Below are 20,391 nucleotides of genomic sequence, written 5' to 3' on the forward strand. Positions count from 1 at the left end.
ACGGATGGATCGCAACACATCCCCGGGCTACACAAACCATTTAACACTAGAAGTTCACACTTCTAGTGGAAGAATACCAAGGATTTTCAATCCCTGGTAGAATTCAATTCACTTGGGACACGCCTCCAAATCAAAGATCCGACTTTCAATCCTACCAATCAATCCTGTCCTCTACAAATCGTTTGGTAGCTGCCCTGAAAAGGGGCCAGCGATGATGGGGAGCTACAATTAAACGTCTTGGCTTGAAGGAATCACTTGATTCCTCCAATGGGGGTATTTAATTTGCAATACCAAACATGTTCAGCAGAGGGGAGCGTTCCCCTCTGCACCATCATCACCATCGTCATTGTTGTCATCATCATCATCATCATCATCATCATCATCATCAGCTCAATCTTCATCGCCACCAGCGTCGTCGTCATCATCATCACCACCATTGTAATCATCATCGTCATCCTCTTTACCTTAAACGTGTTGGAATGTTCTTTTGGATACTAATCATCCTCGTCTGCCTTGCCCCTTCTGGTCATACGAGGCTCTGGAATTACAGCAGGCTTTGTTGCCGGGGCATGTTGGTGAGGTCTGGCGAAACGCATGAAGCACCAATAATCCTTTTAGAAATCTCGGGCAACATCTTGAAGACTGTTGGCTAAAGAGCTAAAAGAGATTTGTTGCTTGGCTCCCGAAGACTATAAAGCACTTTTTCTATTAACAACAAACAAGAAGCAAACAACGCCCTGCTCAAAAGGTCTACCATGGAAGGAAACACTGGAAGATGAGGTGATAACTGGTAGTGCTGTGTATGTGGAAAAGCACCCGTGCACACACACACACACACACACACTAGCTGTTCATAGAGTCTTCATGGATGGGCTCCCCTCCGGGTAGGGGTCCTGATCAAACCCTCCCCCTCCCTTCCCCAGACATCCCATCTGCCGCTCAGCAACACACCACAGCGGCACAGAGCCCAGCCCTCACACGGGCTCAATCTCCCAGAGCAGGGATCTCCGTTAGGAAGCACACCATCCCCCATGTTGTCATGGTGTTTGTTGAGGAGAGGAAAGGTCCTGTAGGCTGCTCTCTTCATCATGCATTTAGATGCATTGTGTAGAACTGATGCACAAGGCACTACACAATATGCATATAGACATGTAACATGCGGTACACAGATGCACAATGCAATGTATGACCTATAAAACATGTTTTATTTCCTTTCTCCATTGCGGCCACCCATGCTCTGGAATGTATGCACCAAAAGGTGATCTTTAACCAAAAGCAGAAAAGGACCATCTGGAACATGGTCAGGTACCCACTGGGGGTCTGCGTAGCGCTGATTGGGAGTCACTGTCCATCCCTCCCGGTACATTACTTCCTCACCTCTAGGAGCCCTTCTCTGGCCCAGGTCCAGAGAGCCTCCTGGTCTCCTGACCTTTAGATCCCCGGCCCACAGTATTTGCCAGCGGTGGTGCGGGTCTATTTGTACAACTGCTGAGTAATCAAACACACTTTACAGAGATGAGCTCACACCACTCTGATAACGGCAATTCAGAGTGTGGTTTTATTCGTCTTCTTCTTTTCCTACCCCTGGGAGGACAATTCTACGGTAATGGTGTTGAAAGGAGCGTAGCAGTGTCGGGGCGGCTTCCTGCGGTCTGCTGGTTATATGGAAGGCAGATGGTAATTCAGACTATACTGCGACCTGTCTCGTGTCAAGGGCAATTGTTTAGGGAGCACGCCACTCCCTCGTCTTGTTAGTCCCCTCACCTGAGAGTGTTGCTCTTATCCCCCCCATCGATGTACTCTTGCTGTACATGTCAGGTAACACCGAAACGCAAATCAATCATGCGTTGACACAGCAGTGTGGGAAAAAAAGATAACGTAACAATGAAACACGTCCATGCTCATGGGGCGTACAAAGTAATTCTGAGCGCCCCCTGATGTGCTTTGCTCGCGATTTAGCATCCGTCAGCGTCTGAACAAGGTAGCCACTGGACCACGTGCCTTACTCCCCCACACCCCTCTACTCTTGTGTTACACGAACCCCTCGTGTAAACACCGCTGGCGTCCGCCCAGGGTCTGCTCCGTCTTGTCGGTGGCGGGGTTCCAGCCCCGCTCCCCATCCCCGGGGCTCAGACCACTAATGCCCTCATTACCAGAGGAAGGAGCAGGAAATGGGCTCAATCAAGACGGTCATTAAGCAGAGCTCCCTGGGTGCGGTCTGTCCCCGGCCGTCCCAAAGGGACGAGACGGTGGCCGGCACCGGGAGGAATCTTCTTGTCCCCCGGCCAACCCTGGACGGTTTGCGGCGGTCGGGCCAGGGCACCACGTCCGCCTCTACGGAGCCAAGTCCGACCCTACGGAGCCAAGTCCGACCCTACGGAGCCAAGTGCTCTCAGGCCCGGACCGGAGCGTAACGGGAGGCGCTCCAGTGTCAAGGTCCGCGGCCACGAGAGACGGAACCTCGGGCCAGAACTCATCGGCTGGGTAAAGGCGGCCTTGGGGGTTGTATATTGCTCAGACTTGGCCGTTTTCAGTGGATTACGTATTGTCTGTGAAACACATGTCTTAAGGAACTCGCTTGGTATTTTTGCCTGCCAAAAATAGTTATGGAATATTTTGGGCCGATGCTGCGCCGGTGTTGTTTGTGGCCGCCTTCCCAGATACGCAGGAGCCCCGGAGAAACGACCGGATGCACATTTAAGTTAATTATTGGTTGTAATATAATAACACCTGCATGTTATATTTTGGTTATGTTGCTGCTACTTAAATTAAGCCTGACCGTAGCTCTGCCAATGGTCTGCACAAACCGCCCTGCGAGTTGCGGGGAAATGCGTGGACTGCCTTATTTGAGGCATGAATTATTTAATTCAGGCCACGGATTGCCTTATTTGGAAGTCTGTTCTCTTGCGTGCGTGGACCAAAGGCATTGGGTTGCGTGTCTTGTTCTTATGAATCTCCTAGCTTTGCTGTTGAGCCGCAGACAGATCCGGCTGTCAATCAGGTCTCCTTGGTAGGAAAGAAACGATCTGTTTTGAATGGCGATTATGACCTAGATTTCCATCCAAGTGGAACTTCTATCAGTAAGGTACTTTGCTGCTGGAATACCAATGAATGCCTGGGCTTTGATATTCCTGAAAGAATAAAAAACTTGATTCTCCAGCATGTTTGATTTCTTGATCATTGGTTTAGGGAGTGAAGTCTGAGGTAAAACGATAAAGGGAGACTGTGGCAGAGGAGGTGGAGATGATGAAGAGGTGGTTTGAAAAGGCGGGGGAGTAATGTGTTGTAAGGGTAGTTCAGGGTAGTGTCTCTGCAGGCAGGCACAACAAGCTTCCGTGCCTTTTCTATTTAACACGTTGGTTATCTAGAAACGCAGTCTAACTCCTTCACCAGGTGACAGAGCAATCACATCTTCTTCAGCAAGGCCACATGGTTTCATTTTTATTACTGAGTTCAGTTCAAGCGCATTCTGGAGAGTTCAGTCTTGCGTAATAATAGATCAAATATGAAACTACAAAAAACGATTATACTATGCACATTTCACCGCATACTCTGGTTTACACTCTGGTACAACAGCCATTTGGCAGGCAAGTCAAAGCCCTCTATTTTACATATTCCACATAAACCTATTGACATGAGAAATCATCCGACTGTAGATTTATTTAACTAACCTGTCTATTTATTCTCCCACTCCCCCCAACACTATTTAAATATATATATGTGTATTTGTTATGCTTTTCGGGTAACTGTATTTCCATGCATGTGCGGTTGGTTGGCCATGTCTGTTTCTTTCATGAACCTTTCACATGGTCCATGATGCTTAGATCAATGTATCCCATAACATACAGGGAATTCTTTAGTATTTCTTTTTAATGGGCTTTTTGTAACTTTCATGGTCAGAACAGTGAATGCAGACAGGAAGGTTGGTTAAAAAGGGTGAGGGAATGCCATGTAGTGTTTGACAGCTGAGCGGTGACAAAGGTTTTCAACTGGAAGGTTGCTGGTTCGAGCCCCGGCTCCTCCTACTGTCAAGGTGTCAAGACACCATTTCATTGCATGATTGACACAACAATTGGTGTATGAATGTGTGTATGAATTGGTCAATGGGAGGCCACCGATGATTAAAGTGCTATATATGTCCCACATATCTTTATTTGAGAATATTAGACCAAACTACTGCAGGGAGTAGTTTGACCAAGACCAGTACAGGACAAAGGGTCTCACGTTATTGCTTTGGGTTTTGTCTGTCCAGGACCAGGAGCTGGGCGACGACACAGTGCTGAACCAGATCAACCTGGCCGACCCAGGCCTCCACCAGGTCCCCAGCCTCTCTGCCGAGGACCAGGCCGTCCTCCTGGGCTTCTGGTGAGTTCTCCACGGCAACCCACACCCAGGCACTCACCAACCGACTCACAGACGGAACACCTGGAAGATGTCTGGTGATAGCCCCGTTGACGCGAGTGGCAGTACAACTCTTTAATCCCTTTCTATAGTTTTGCATATTGTTATTTAAAAATGTCTTAATTTTTATAACTATTCATTACTGTCTGCTGCGACCAGCTTATGTGCTGTTGGTCAAAAAAGATCTGTAGAAAAGTGTCAGATCGCAGAAGTCTGTCTAGTTTTAGTCATCGTTTCCCCAGGCTGCAGCCTGCCAAGGAAACACCAACCGGCGAAAAAGAAACAGTGATATGGTCATGTGATGGTGTTTACACTGGTGTTAGATGTGTTCTGCTTCGAGTACCAGCCGGCTAGAAGGTCACCATCACACCTGAATCATTAGCGTCACACCTGGCAGCCATTAGGAGGGCCACGGAGTCGTGTGTTGATTAATGAACCACTATATCGGGGTCGTAGGTCAACATGATCAGGGTTTCCAACAGAAAAATTGCTTCAGAGAAAGAGCGGAAGCAACAGCTTAGGACACCTAACCCATCTGAGTCGACTCTAGTCAAAGAATAATCATAGATAGAGGATGTGTTATTCAAGATTTGAGAGTTCAAAAGAGATGGCAGAAGAGGGCAAGGTTTTGAAAATAAACACTAAGGAAAATCCCTTCCTCCTTAAATATATCTACAATTAAGAAGTGCTGCATTCAGGCACCTGGGAGCATAGGTATATGACGGGCAAGATTGTTTTCCTAACCAATCAGAGAACAGATGCCCTGATTGGACAGAAATTATTTGGGAGCCGTCTTAAAGCAAAATTATCTCATACAGCACGGTAAACTGGAAACAGATGAGTAAAACTCACATTTTGCTGACTAATATCTGACAGTTGAATACGCAATATTTAACAAATTAGACTGTTAAATCAATAATAGATTTGACCAGATCAAATAGGAAGGCTTTAGATCTTGCTAACGCTCAACAGTGTGTTTATGGGCACTTTAAATGTTTGTGTAGGGCCTAATGCTAACTAATGTTGCATTCGGCAATCTTTTAAACACGGGTTCTTGTTTATGTTTCAGCGTTATACAAGTATTGGGGTAAAACTGATTAAAACCCTCCTGTCAACTCTTGTTTTGTTCAACTAATCTCAATTCGTGTTTTGCTTCAGGAACGAATGAAGCACATCATCAGAAGAGTAATGGTAGCCTGTCTCTGGCTAGCCTTAGCACAACTAACATTCTCTATTAGTGAACAGTCTAACGTTTTGCGTGGAATCGACTTCAGTTTTTGACTTGTATTTCAGACGTTGTTGAGGGTTTATTGTTTGTTTACATTACCATTCCCATGATGACAAACAGAATCTGAGATTAGCATTCCCTCTGATGTTTTGTTTGGGTGACTTTAATCCTTTCCATCTCCGGCTGCGTTGTGATGAGTTTGTACAGTCTGCTGTCTCACATGCCACCCCCCCCTCTCCCCTCCTTCATTAGAGGAGGATTATTTTACACAGCTTGTCGCGTTCAAGGGGGAAACCTAATAAATAAAAATAATTACCTCAGGCTCAACAAGCATCTATATGAGTTGCTTGTTGACAATCCCGACTTTTTGCGAAGGTGCAAGATTCTTCTTGACCTGTGGGGGAGCCGTCGGGGGCTACGCTACTCAGCAGATCATGAAACAGACTCACTTAGGTTTGTTTCTTATTTGCACACATATACAAAGATATATACACAGCTACTCGATATCATTGATAGTGGAGTTTTATAATTGGGCGCTCTGATGCAAGTCATCACATTAGCCAGCTAGCTAGCCCGGCTATTGCTATCGTTTTACAGTTGTAAACGGCTAACTACCAGGCTATAGTACAAGTAATTTGACGTATTTTGTAATTCTCAGTGTGAGAATAAATTGCTCTCTGATTGGTGCGCGATGCTTATCTCCATGTTGATTGGACCGCCGGTCAAGTTCACAGCCGGGAACCAAAAAGGCGGTCAACCATGATTTGGGATAATGGAGCAACACGTCTTTGACTTTCTTTAGTGAGGAACCTGTGTGCCCTTTATATGGTTAGTGCATGTCTATACTGTATAATATATATATTGTGAAATAGTGGGTATTTCCCTGGATGGAACGACTTGAGCTGCCTTTTGATTACCATGCTCATCACTTACTCCTCGCTCGAAAAAACCACAGCCCATCTGACCGCTCGATAACCCCTGCCAATCAAATCGCCCGAAAAACCCTGCCATTCAGATTACATTTTTTTTTTATAAAATAAAATCATGTAGGTAATCATAAATGCTCTGTTATAATTTTAAATTCTAAATATATGAATAATAGCCTGGCTATTGCCAGGCCAAGACCAACCAATAGCACGCAAGGGGGAAAAGCCAGCTTGGTGATTGGCTCCCACAAAAACGTATCGAAACTAGAAAGAAATGTATTGCTTTTTTCCAGACCCTTCTGCAGGGCAAACTCGGAAGATTGCCGGAAGAATGGGCACGGCTACCCAGTCTAAATAATTCAATTAATGTAAAGCTAAAAAGGTTAAATTTGATGTTAAAGTGTTTTGTTTCCAAACAGTATATGGATATATTAGTCTAATCAACAGGTACAAATATGTTTCTCATCTTAATTAATGTTCTTGTCAAGAAAAAGTTATGGGTAAATTTTTATGAAAAATATAACGCAATAAAAGACCCGCAGCTGCGACAGAAGATATTATTCCCTCTTTAATCACATCCTTATTTCCAAAAGCTCACAAAAGTCTTAATTTTGAAAAAAGCCATGCAATTTAATCAACGGTAGATTATATTTTCATTAATCAATGATTGGGATCTATTTAAGGAGTTCTGCACACATTGCTGTTGTATCATTTGGACTTTTTTAAGTTGCTGTCAAAACTAGATAAGAAGAGAACGGTATTGGCAGAGCACACATACTCTCTGTGAAATCAGTGGCCATGAAAAGAAGGTTGTTAAAATCAGTATTTGTTCAAATTGGAATTTGACCAATCGGTTTTTAGAATACATTTTTATTGGGTAGTCGGGGGGCCCATAACAACTCTTGCACCCGGGCCCCTCATGAACTACTCAGGCCACTTTCAACTTGCCATATCTCATGATGATGAAAAGCAGTAGACGTTGCCTCCATTTAGCCTTTTCCAAAATCACTGTGGGTTGATCAGAAAACTAGTAAGGCTTATAGTCAGGGTTTCAGTATGCCGTCGTGACTTTGGGTCGAGCTCATTGCACTCTGCTCTGTCTGCGTCCGATTGTTGTCAGATTTCAAAGAGCAGGGTTCAAGATGTGGCTTGGCGCGTATTGTATGATTATATACAATGATATATTATTGAAAAAGTCTACATGATGGCGAAATATCGTGTAATTTGAGTGATAAATAGGAGGTGTGGCGGGAGAGAGTGTGAAGAGGATCATGCTTGAATCTCACGCTCCTGATTAGCGAGATAGCCAGTATCCCCTGACTTTAGCCAAACATATCTTTTATGATTTAAAATGACTCCTTTAACTGACAACAGTTTCAATGTGTGGGTCAAGATAAGAGATAACCCGAGAGCTAGAGCTTCTCAGGTATGTAGGGTGATCAGTCTCTTACATACGTACTCTGGGCTCCATCCCCACCCATTACCACAGGCATTTAAACAGCCTATCAATCTACTACGGCTATAATCAGATGACCTCCTCTTCATCCTTTTAAAGGCAACAGCAGCAAGGGAATCATTGTAATGAATTCATCGCCGTTTAGGGTGTTCCTTCAGTCAGGTGGCACTTATTGTTAGGGCCCGTTGTCACATGGGTAGAATTTTCAGTTGCTCCCTCTGACCAGCTGCCACTAACCTCTCAACAGCGTGTGTGTGTGTCTTAATTTAATTATACTTTTTCCCATTAAAGATTGTATTGTCCTCATTCCATGGTTGTTGGAAGCCAAGGTGGTCAAGTGTAGGTTGTACCTGCTGTTACCCATAGGCAGTACAATATACATAATATGCAAATATTGGCGATTCGCTAAGATAAAGTAAAAGATATGCTACTACTTTTGGTTTTCAGTTTACCTAGCTTCTATACAGGATAGTCGATACCAAAGCTAAGCCTGAGATTTCAACTGGCTTGCCAGCACTATATTCCATCTAAATATATTCATCCCTAAATATAATTAAATGTGTGGTGTGTTTTAGTGTGAGGGCAATAAACAATAACTCCATGCACGCTATACACTATGGGATTGGTCTATTTTCGTTAGGATTAATTTGATGGCCGTTAACCGTTAGCCAACTGCGACAATGAGAGATAAGTTGCTTCATGTAACCTAGAAGGAACGGAATAATCCGTTAGTGGACACACACACACACACACACACACACACACAGACACACAGACACACACAGACACACAGACACAGACACATGCAGAGACACACACACAGGGACACACACACACTGAGGGAGAAACACACACACACACACAGGGACACACACACGGAGGGACACACACACACACACACACACACACACACACACACACACACACACACACACAGACACACACACACACACACACACACACACACACACACACACACACAGAGGGACATCTACAGAGACACACACACACACACACACACACACACACACACACACACACAGGCAGAGAGAGACACACACACACACACACACAGGCAGAGAGAGACACACGGAGAGGGAGAGACACACACACACACAGAGACACACACACACAGAGACACACACACACCTGATGTGTGGAAGCAGTCGATACATGGACCTTTCCACTGATCAACAACTGGTTTCAGTTATCCTCTCGCGCAACTCTCATATATTTGAGATTGTCTCCTTTTAAACCTCTTCCTGTTGGGGGATTTCTGCATCTTTTTGGTTAAATCCCACAGAATGTTCCTGGTTGTTTTTGTCTCTCACTACCAGTATCTCTCTGTAATCTCTACTCCCCGGGACATCCCCACGGCTGGAGTGCCTCTTGTCTATTTACATTTAGGTGTAACCCAGCATGTTAATAAATGTATGTGTAACCGTTACCACACTGCAGTGGCCGTCCTCCAAGGCACAGATAATGCATTGAAAGAACCAATGTTGTTTTTATAAATCAATACAATGTCTGGATTTCTGTTTTTGCGATACTCTGCAGTATTTTGTGTAACAGTGTATCTAGTAGTATCGGCTGTTACCGTACTACTATTTTCTCTCTAAACAAAGTACTAACTGGTGGAGGGTTCTCTGGGGAGGGACCGGGGAACGTCGGGTTCTTGGCTCACGGGCGGCGGCTCTACTACAGCCCTGCGGTGCGTCCACCTGGCAGGCTCCGCCGGGCCTGCAGAAACGGTCCTCCAGTGGAAGGATAACCAACAGAATGTGCAGAGGAGCACCGGTTATTACTGGGCCTAATCTCAACAGAGTCCGACCCCTCCGACCCTGCGCTCTGGACCCAGTGCCAGGGGCGGAGGGTTTGACTCCGAGCTAGTGCAGAAAGCGTTAGAACCAGAGGCGGTCCCCGGGCCAGTTGCTTGTGTAAAAGAACCACACTGGCATCATGTATCCTCATGGGAAATGATCGGCTACGCCCAGACCCTCCCATCTCCTCGCAGCGACCGCACTGTTTTCACTTCGTGATTAATTGATTTGTGATTGATTGATACTTTAATGAATTGAGGGTCTTTTGTTTCTTTCTAGTTGCTTTTTTCTTTGTTTTGCTTTCATGATGAACTGGCTTTGCGGAAATCAATTGGCCATATTTCTTCAGATTCTCCTTCCCTCCCTCTGTCTCTCTCCTTCATTAGTCTCTCCCTGCCCCATAAACCCCTCCCTCCCCTCCCTCCCACTCTTTTCCCTGTCCCTCCCTCCCTCCCTCCCTCCCTCTCTATCTCCCGCACTCCCCCTCGGCTCCCCCACTAGTGATATAGATTAATGCTCCAGGCTTGTCTATCATGACGAATACTTTCCTCTAATGGTTGCCACAACGATCATGAATCAAACCGATCATTCGTCAATAAATCATCAATAAACCTGGGAATAACAAATTCTGACGTTGTTATGGAAGAATTAAAGTGTGTGTGTGTGTGTGTGTGTGTGTGTGTGTGTGTGTGTGTGTGTGTGTGTGTGTGTGTGTGTGTGTGTGTGTGTGTGTGTGTGTGTGTGTGTGTGTGTGTGTGTGTGTGTGTGTGTGTGTGTGTGTGTGTGTGTGTGCCGCATACTGATCCTGACCTCCTGTCTCCCAGCACCAACTTCCAGAAGAGCAACCCAGTGCACAACCTGACTGAGGAGGAGCTGCTGGCGTTCACATCGGTAAGTCCCTCCCCCCCGTCCATCACACTGACTAATGTTATATTGACTTGTGTCATGCTCTGGGGATTGATGATATCGATACTTAACAGATTCAATGAGGCTAAAATGCCAATTATTAAAAAAATAAAATCTTTTTTTCTTTTTACGTAACCATAATATTTTTGTAGTTACCGATCATGTTATCTCATAGTTAAAAAACAGAAACTAATATTGATTTATTTTCGTGTTTTGGACTTTCGGTTCTAAGACATGACCGCCAAGTGGTTGATGCAACCGTGGTGTAACACTCCTCTGATTCCCCTCTGCTCGCGGCTAGGAGGTAATTTACCACAGCGTTCATAGGAAAAACGGGAATTTATCGATGACCAAAGATGCAACTCTTTAATGCTCTGTCCCATGGTGATATGTGGAGCGATGAAGCTAAGTAATTAGTTTCCATGAAGTTCACTTTGTGCAGTGTGGGAGGGAATATCAAACGGTTCCTCTGAGCTGTGACAGAAGGGAACAGATTTAGATGCAGATCGGTGCATGATATCGATAAATTCCCAGCAAGCTGATTGGTTGGACTGTAGAGGTCATAAGATGAGGACTTCTTTAAAGGATACCCTTCCCAAAAAGTCTGAATATACAGTTTGAGTGACTTAACCAAACATATTTAACACCACATGCCAACCGTAATTGGTACTTTGTACTTTTACTGCAGTTCTTCAGAAAGTTTGCTTCTCTATTATTTAATTTGTTTTGATAGTTCTGACGTTCAATATTAGTTATATCCCAGACTTTTGTGAATGTTTACTTTTGCGCATCTTATTATTTTTATCTTATTATCATACATCTCATTATAATGGCTGGAAATCCAATTTCCAACGCCTTCTAATGTCCCTGTGTGATTGACAGCACCTCGTTTGCCATTCAACGCCTCTTGAATGAGCCGGCAGCAGCCAAGCGAATCCACGCTATCGTCCACAGTGCAGAGTTTAGCATAGCTTCAGAATGTGGACGCTTTGGAGAGACGAAGAAGGGAGGGAATGTTTCCCCTTTAACAATACGTTGGTCAAAGTGTCTCTTCTCCTCTCCCTTTCTCTCTCTCTCTCTCCATTCCTTTCTGTCATTCTCTTTCTCTCACCGCATCTCTGTCTGTCCTTCTGTGTGTCCTTCTGTGTGTCTTTCTGTGTGTTCTCTCCGTCTCCGTCTTGTCTTCTCTCTCTCTCTCTCTCTCTCTCTCTCTCTCACACTCACTTACTCACTCTCTCTCTCTCTCACTCTCACTCTCACACACACACACACACACACACACACACACACACACACACACACACACACACACACACACACACACACACACACACACACACACCTCCCTCTGGTGCTGAGCAGTGATTTGCTCGTGGCAGACTGAGCGTAGAGGGATGAAATACGTGATCAGAGGGCACAGGGAGAAAATGAAAACCGAAAAAAAGAGAGAGAATGTAACCAATTGCATATGTCTGCCGTCGCCCTCTCTGCTCTTTCAGGGCCATATGTTGTATGCTGGGTGCACAGGCGTTTGTGATGCTAGGTATTGGGCGTCGGACACGCATCATCACCTCGCTCTTAATTATAATTCTAAAGTTCCCTAACGACATAATGACCGACAGCTCTACTCCCCTCTCAATATGTTTATTAATGTTAATTTGACCCTAATAGCGGGGGTGTAGAAGACAGAACAGCAGGGTGTTTCAGCTCCTCTCCCTCACTGATTAAACGCTGACATCCTGCCAGCAGTCAGGGCTGTAAACACCAGCTCTAAAGGCAAGCTGACTGGGCCACAGCTGGAGCTGCTTTAGAAAGCCTATGTCTGTTGTGTGACTGCTACTAATGTCAACCCTCATTGGTACTGCTTCGGGAATCATGTAGATGTAGTGAATAGTTATTTAGGCTTTTATCCCAGACGACTTACAGGGCATTCAGATACAGGCCATTAAGGAGCAGGTAGAGAAAAGGGCAATTTGCTCTATACTCTGAGGTAGTCTGCGTACAAAGAGGTATCAAACACAGGCTGGGAAACCTTTAACCACTACACCATCCTGCCCCCACGTTGAAAGTTCATAGATAGATATATAATGTATTATTACGACGCTATAAATAGGTTGATATAGTGGGTTTTCGAAGCTAAAGACAGATGGCTGGAGCCTACACTTGTTTTACGGCTTGTAATAATTGTGTCTTGCTTTTGGCTGCTGCTGCTACTGCTAAGAAGATGGTGGATTTGGTGTCCGGGACCATCCCATCAGTCTGTGTATCTAACAATATATTCTGTATTCATTTCAGGAAGAAACTACCATTTGCGCGTATACCTAATAGGACTGAGTACTTTGAGAGAATTCTTAGAGAGTTCGAGAGAGTATATAATATATCTCCAGAGCACCCTACTGTGGTGATGAGCTTGCAATGGTCAGTCCCACCCGCACCCCCTTAGTGCCATCAATCATCTTCGCCCCCCCCTGCTGTGAGCACCAATAGATTAGCTAAGCGGCCGTGGCACATTTCCTATGGCGATGACGTGGTCCGCCCGGGGACCGTAGCCCTGATATTCGTCAGCTCCGATGTTCGTCAGCGCCGCTGGCCCGCTGGACCTCTGGAAGGCTTTCAGTGTTTTTCCTCCCCAGTCAGCACTTTCTTCTTCCCCGCTTGTTGAGCTGCCACCCCTGGGTGTGTCCACCACACACTTGGCCCGCTATCTGCCTTTATTTTCCTTTCTTTGGTCGTTATCGTAGCGGGCTCTTAGTGTGGCGTTTCTGGAAAGTGTGCAAGTGTCTGTTGAGTGCAGGGTCACGGTCCGCTTGGATTCATTTAGTCATGTTTTTATTGGTCGGATCGTCCTCTTTACACCCTTCTCTGGTGCTGATCTCACCGCCACGGACGCGCCAAGGGCAGCGCAGGCCATGGGAAAGAACCCTCTGACCAGAGTGGTCAAGTTTATTAAATACTTTGGGTGGCAAAATATTTAAAAGCATGTCCACATCCTTTCACTTAAGCATGTTTTCAGAAGTAATCAGGGCTTGGACAAGGGTGTCGTGTAAATCACTTACATTTCCTAAAACCAATTATGGGTTTCTCTGGCATGAGTTCACCTCTAACTTGACATTGACATAAAACAGGACTCTGAGACGCCCGTTCCCCGGAGAAAGTGGACCTACGATGTCTTTGATGAGTCGCTTTTTTGACAGGGGAGCTAGTGATCAATCTCTGAGGATAAGAAAAGAGAAGATAATACGAGATATAAATGACCACTTATTTCAAACTCTTTTACAAATTGTATAACGAAGGACCTCATCATTTAACACATCCAAATAATTGAACACGTCCAAATCCAAAACCAACATTAGCATTGACTTTCGGATAGATTATCGCACTTGGATTTTGTCCCAAAATCGTTCTGACTGTTCCCGCTCTTTCGAAATCCTAGATTACTTGGTGAATGTTACTTGAGGGCGGGGTTCACTGTCAGAGGACCGATAGGGAAAATAAAATACTGCTGTTTTCCTTCTCAGCCTTTTAGTGTGTGTCACCACTTACACAGCGCCTTCCTTTGAGATATTTAAAAGCATGAAGGCCTATGGGGATGGAGCGGTAATTACGCACAGCTAAAGTTCCAGCGTCACTGTGAACATCTTAATGGCCTGCTGCAATTTATTCGCTACGTTCCATTTTATATAAAAGAAATGTCAAGGCTATGGGGACAATTAACTTTTAATTGCATTGTTGGATTCTCCACGTTGCTTACTGAAAGCCAAAAGGGAAGTCAAAGGCAACCTTCCCCCTCGCCCTTTACGATTCCATCAGGACAGTTTGCGTGGAAAGCCCGGTGTACCACGATGGCATGCTTGAAGTCTTGAATGTTAAGTGGTTGCTGGTGAGGGGAAGTGTTCAAGATGGATGGCTTCGTTCTTTGGTCTCGCCCTGCGTTGATGTTTGGCAGGGATGAAGGTCAACTGCCTTGCTCATTTCACTCCTCCGCCTTATTCTCGATGTACTTTGATACGTTTTATCAAGAGGCCATTTATGTGTATGTCTCGCACTTGGACAGAAGTGTGAGTGTTGGGCTGAGGGTTTGACACTTTGGTCTCAGTGGGTGAGGTGCTGATGTATTAAGGCCTTAGACTTTGAACCACTGACTTTTGCTGGTATGAGTGCAAGTATAACGGTCCAAAATGATGTCAACAATTTCATTAGTTCAATATGACAACCGTAGGATAAAATCAGACGTGAAAAATAACATTTGACCATCTGAGCGATGGATAATACGTTGGAACCACTTCAGATTCTGGCCAAGTTGTGCACTGGTGACTGTCTCATCGGCTGAACTGGGCCAGAAGGACTTACCTCTTCGACGATGGTGGTCAGAGGAGCTCAACCCCGCCGCCGGCTCCTGTGAGCAGGCATCTTCCCAGCCTCCATGTGGATCCAGGAATCTGCAGGCTGGTTAGATGGTTGTCACAAGCCAGGCCTTCCTCATCCTCCTCCTCCTCCTCCTCCTAATCACCGCCTGCCACCCACTCCAGCTGCCTCCGCGGTCTCCTTCAACGGGCGTGTTAACGTCAAACCAAAGTGCCATCCAGTTTTTCCTCCAGAAACACTCGCCCACACGCTGCACCGGGGATTTTGACTCTAATTATCTGAGACACCTTGTTGCTGAAGGGTATTTACCAGGTTTTAAACAAACTGTTGAATTTTTTCTTACCTTATCCACTTTTGCAGAGAAAATTGTTATAATGAGGTTATTCTGGAGTTTTTCTGCCATTTTAAACATAATTTCACCATATTAACCTCCCTACCTGGGACACTTACACTCTGTGCAAAACCAATGGAATCTCTGGTCCAAGCTATTCTATGTAAAACAGTTATGCTGCTTTTGATTATGTGACAAGCACGTGGAAAAACAGTTTTTGCAGTTTTGAAAAGTGTGCTTCTCGGATAGCAGCCCCGAGTGTTTGTGTAGACTGACAGAAAGCTCCTGAAGGAAGAATTGTTCTTGTTGAATCGTACCTCACGGATGATTTGTCAGCGGACAGCTCGTTAACAGCCAGTTGCTGCTTAGCCAGAGCTGTGTAGAACGGAGTTGTAGTCCACTGGGCCACTGGGGGCATTTAGTGTGAGGTTTGTATGCAGGTGTCGGTCTGGAAACTTAAATACCCTTCAGGAGTTCACTGGTTTCCTGTCACTCTAACCTTATGGTCCTATCAGCATCCACCCTGCACGGCTCAATGTTTAACATGGAAACTACCGATGTGAAACACACAGACGCACTTGCTTAAAGGTGTAGACTAGTTGCCGTCATGCCCTGTTTCTGTGTGTGAAACTGTGTAGTTTTGGTATTTAAAAACCTTGTTTTCGCTGTAGTTTAATTAATTTCAAGGAGGATCGGTTGACATGTTCCTTTTTCTGCAGTTTTGTTTGGATTGTGGTACTTTTCTGCAAGTTAGTGGGAAAACGATAATGTTTGTATTCAAATGCATTCAGCAGCATAGTGAATTCTAATAAGTATTCCGTCCATCTCAGAATGCTTCAGTGGTTACCGATGATGGAGCGGGTTTGGCTGCATCCTGGATATCAGGCACTAAAGTCAGTAACTGCATATATCTCGTACCCTCCCGTTGCTGTGCTAATGTCATTCGCAGTTGAGGAATGTTCTGGAATGGCAACTATAATCTGCAACATTTATCTATGTTTCTTCCAAAGCCGGTTATGGAGTGACGCTAGTAGCCATGTAGACCGCGTTATGCATTAATGTTGCAGCAGTAATGCAGTAAATATGTCAACCTCCATCTAATCTCTTAACCAGCGCTGACCTTTCCACAGCGGTTCGTCATCTAACCACACGGTTTAAAATGTGTCTTCCTTAACCAAAGTGATGGGGTATGTGTATATTACATTTCTGCTTTTAGCTTTACCTGCAGTTGACGGAAACCCAAACGGACTCACCCCTCCACGATTCTGCGGCGTCATTTCAAATCGCACACCGCTAGACCTGGCAACTGTTTTCGTCTCGAGTCACAACTCCTTTTGTCCCCTTTGTACCCCAGAGGGTTAAACGTTCTCATCCTCGGGTGTCGCCTCTATTCAATCCCTGTGCCCAACACCTCCCGACAGACCAACCTCCTTCTGCAGAGCGAGCAGAACTGGGTCCTACACAGGGTACCCTTCACTGGGTTGAGCCTGGATCCCAGATCTTCAAGGGGTTTTAAGGAAGTTCTTGGCTGCAGCCTGTTTTTGGGCTTGCTGCCATTCTTTTAGAGGGCCCCCTTAAGGGACTAGGGTAGGCCATTTATTTTAGAAACCCTTTTGGTCTTATTTGTTGCTATTCTCGTTACATACCTCCTAAAGCAACCTTTTCAGAGCACATTTAGGGATGGATTATATTGTTAAAATTTCCTTGGTTTAATACATTACTTCAATCCTAAAAACTTAAAACTTGGTGAATCGTGAATCTTCGATGTCATTAGTATTTTGTCTTTGCCACTTAAAATTAACGCTTAAATCCACAAATTCTAAATACATTGCAATTGGTGTGAACACACAGGCTATGTTCAACCCACCAGCATGCAGGTGATTGGTTCTCTTTTCATGACTATGAAGCCAATGTTAAATATTCAGTTCAACTTTCTTGTTGGGCCCCAGCAGCACAGGGATCCAACCACCTGCATCCCACCTGAAGGCTGAAATCGGCACACGCTTGGATGTCCAGCAAACCACTGAGAGATGTGGCTAAGTTTGGAGCGGAATAACGCATAGTTTCACGTCCAAAAAAACGATAAATTACAGCGGAACAAAAGCTCCCTCATAATTTGTCCCATAAAAAGTCGATAGGATTAGCGGCCTCATGTTGCAGATTTCAGTCGTTAATGTTTGTTCCACCAACAATGGAGGGTTTCACGCTCCGTGGCGTGCCCTTTACAGCGCGGCTCTTAAGCACTGTTGCAGATTGCTGGTGTGTGTGATTACGTGCGTGACAAATGCTCGGCGTATCGCTCGCTGTTAATTACTCTATGATCGATGTTGCCACGGTGACTGCAGCGTAACGAGGGACGATGCGCTGCAGTGTTAATGGCTCGCCTGTAGTCTGCGTCTCTTCACGTATCTACAAACAACGCAGACAGTAGCGTTTGGCCTCCTAGCCCAGCATCAATAGTCCCTAAGAGTAGTCCTGTGCTCGTCGACTCCTATGGTGCCGTTACTCTCGAGACGCTGGGCTAAATGATCTACTTTTACGACTTTTTTCTCATTACGTTTTTGATGGCCACTTTGAATGGTCTTACAGACTTGGACAAGTCTTTGTCTCAAACAGAGAGAATGATGGACACTAAGACGCTGAAACAAGCCTTTATGAGTCAAGAGGCACCATCGTCAATCGTCATATTGATCGTTATTCAACAATCAACTACGGTTCTTAACTTTGTGTGCATGTGGATGAGGGTGTGTTGCTGCTGCGCGTCGTCTTTACACATCTCTGGATATCCTGAAGCTCCTTCCTCCCAGGCCCGGGAGACTCTAGCACTGAGGAGGGCTGGGATCTGGTTGCCATGGTGTCTCAGCGAGGAGATGGAGGGGCGTTTGGGTAATTAGAATCCAGATATATCCGCACAACGTCTGAAACGCAATGACGCGAGCCGGCAGTGGGTTGGTCATTTCCCGTTATGCGTTCGAGAGGATGAGGTCTAGGTACTCTTAATTAATGGTAACGGTTTAAAATTAGAAACTGCTCAGTGTAATGATTGGATTTCGCAATGGTTTGGTGTGGTAACGGTCACCGGGGGGGGGGGGGGGGGGGGGGAGAGTGCATCCTGGGATCAGCCGCAAGGAAAGTCTGTGTAGTTGCACCTGTCGTAGTGATTTCCCTGCCACATGCAGATCACAGCATGAAGAACCACTCGCTGCTCAAGGTGTCAGTGTTGATTTCAGCACAGAACCCCAAACCCCCTGGCTACCCCTTGATGTGGGGACATCCATTCTGTTGTGCAGTGATGTAGGCTTTTCCTTTATTGAAACGATTAAATCTAGGGTTTCACAATGATTTGGTTGGCGTGCTGCCATGGCGATGACTGTGTGTGTGTGCGTGTGTGTGTGTGTGTGTGTGTGTGTGTGTGTGTGTGTGTGTGTGTGTGTGTGTGTGTGTGTGTGTGTGTGTGTGTGTGTGTGTGTGTGTGTGTGTGTGTGTGTGTTTCTTGAAATGTGTTCAGGGTTCGATGAACCAATCGATAACCACCTCAAAAATGTAGGTAGTTTGAACCAGATCTTGCATCCCTTTCTGAGGCCTTTTACAACTAGTAGCTGTATAATGGTAGTTAAACCTCTCCCTTGTAGTTCGCTCAACAAAACGACTTTTGAATACCATGTGTGGAAAGAAAGACAGTGATGTCACACTGGTTAGACCAGGGCAGTGATGTCACCCTGGTGAGAGAGCTATCAGGACGCATCAGTGGAGGTATTCCATCATTTCATCACCTCTTTCTCTATGCCCTTCCGTCCGTCTGTCCACTTATCGCCGGTCATCATCGACATCCTGCTGACCGCCTCGCGGACTGTGGAGGCATGACGATCGCTCATCCCCGCTGGGTTCTAATTGGCTCCAGAACAGACATGGCGGATATTCCTTCATCATGTTTTGGTTTATGATGTGTCTGATCGCGATCGCTAACCCCCGTGTGACGTTCCTCACAGGCTCGTTTTAAATCCTCCTCGTGCGGCCTGAAACTCTGGAGGACGGCCATGTCATGGATATATGGAAATGTTTTATGTTCAAACAGTGACCTGTTCCTTGTGGTATGTCCACAGCCATTCGGCTTCAGAACCGCAGTACTGTATTGATTCTGGGACGGAATTTGTTGCTTTTAAGTTTGCTCAGCTTAAGATAATAGAGTGGAATACATTCGTTGTACAAAGACCCAAGTGGAGAGGCATCCTACCAAAAAGTGGTTTGGGGGGGATTCCCCCCCACCCACCCACGTTGGGCACGTCATTGACTCATTCAGGGGGGGGTGGCAGTATTATGTGGCGGTGGGTGGGGTGAGGGAGTTTATGGAGGGGGATACCGTTACCTCATCGATGATTCCTCCTCCGATATAATGTCGGTGAGTCATTCTCCAAGGCCCCCCACCGGGTCTGGAAGAGCCGTATCGTGGGTCAGCCGCGGGCCGCCAACGCTTTGGAGATGTTGTAGTGGAGAACCCCTGGACCAGGTCCTATGTTGAGAGCAGCGGTCAGTGACGGAGACGCATGGCTGCCTTCAAAGGTTGACGTCTCCTCTTGTGCGTTGTTAGAGCGAAAACACCCCGCGCTGAGCTAACCGCAAGTGAAGGGAGAAGGGGTTGCTTTTATCGAGCGGTCTGAAGGGACAATGCGTGGTGACCATCGATCACCACTCTTCTTTATGCTCATATTGATCGGCATGTTATGGGTCTGTGGGTCGATCAAAGTGTTTTCAAGGATGTTTTTGGCTGCAGTGGGTTTTTGGCTTACTGACATTCTTTTAGGGGGCCCAGGGGATGAAGGGTGACCTGCGGGTCATCCCGTTACGACATGTTTTTTATCGTTCGAACAATGTGTGTTAGCATCCGCATGCAGGGCTTGATGCGACATGTGAGAGAAGATCTCAAATGTATGGCACTGCACTTTCAGATTTATAACTCA

At 45.7% G+C, this 20,391-nt stretch overlaps 1 protein-coding gene across 1 annotated transcript in view; it reads left to right on the top strand.

Moving 5' to 3' along the window:
* ttc27 (tetratricopeptide repeat domain 27) overlaps window positions 1-20,391 on the top strand; it is a 62,184-nt gene that overhangs the window by 14,451 nt on the left and 27,342 nt on the right. The window contains exons 8-9 of the mRNA XM_056609471.1: window positions 4,253-4,365; window positions 10,656-10,722. Coding sequence (XP_056465446.1) covers window positions 4,253-4,365; window positions 10,656-10,722 — 180 coding nt within the window. The remainder of the gene's footprint in view (window positions 1-4,252; window positions 4,366-10,655; window positions 10,723-20,391) is intronic.

The sequence above is a fragment of the Gadus chalcogrammus genome, chromosome 15 (assembly GCF_026213295.1).
Source record: "Gadus chalcogrammus isolate NIFS_2021 chromosome 15, NIFS_Gcha_1.0, whole genome shotgun sequence".
NCBI classification, from domain to species: Eukaryota; Metazoa; Chordata; class Actinopteri; order Gadiformes; family Gadidae; genus Gadus; species Gadus chalcogrammus.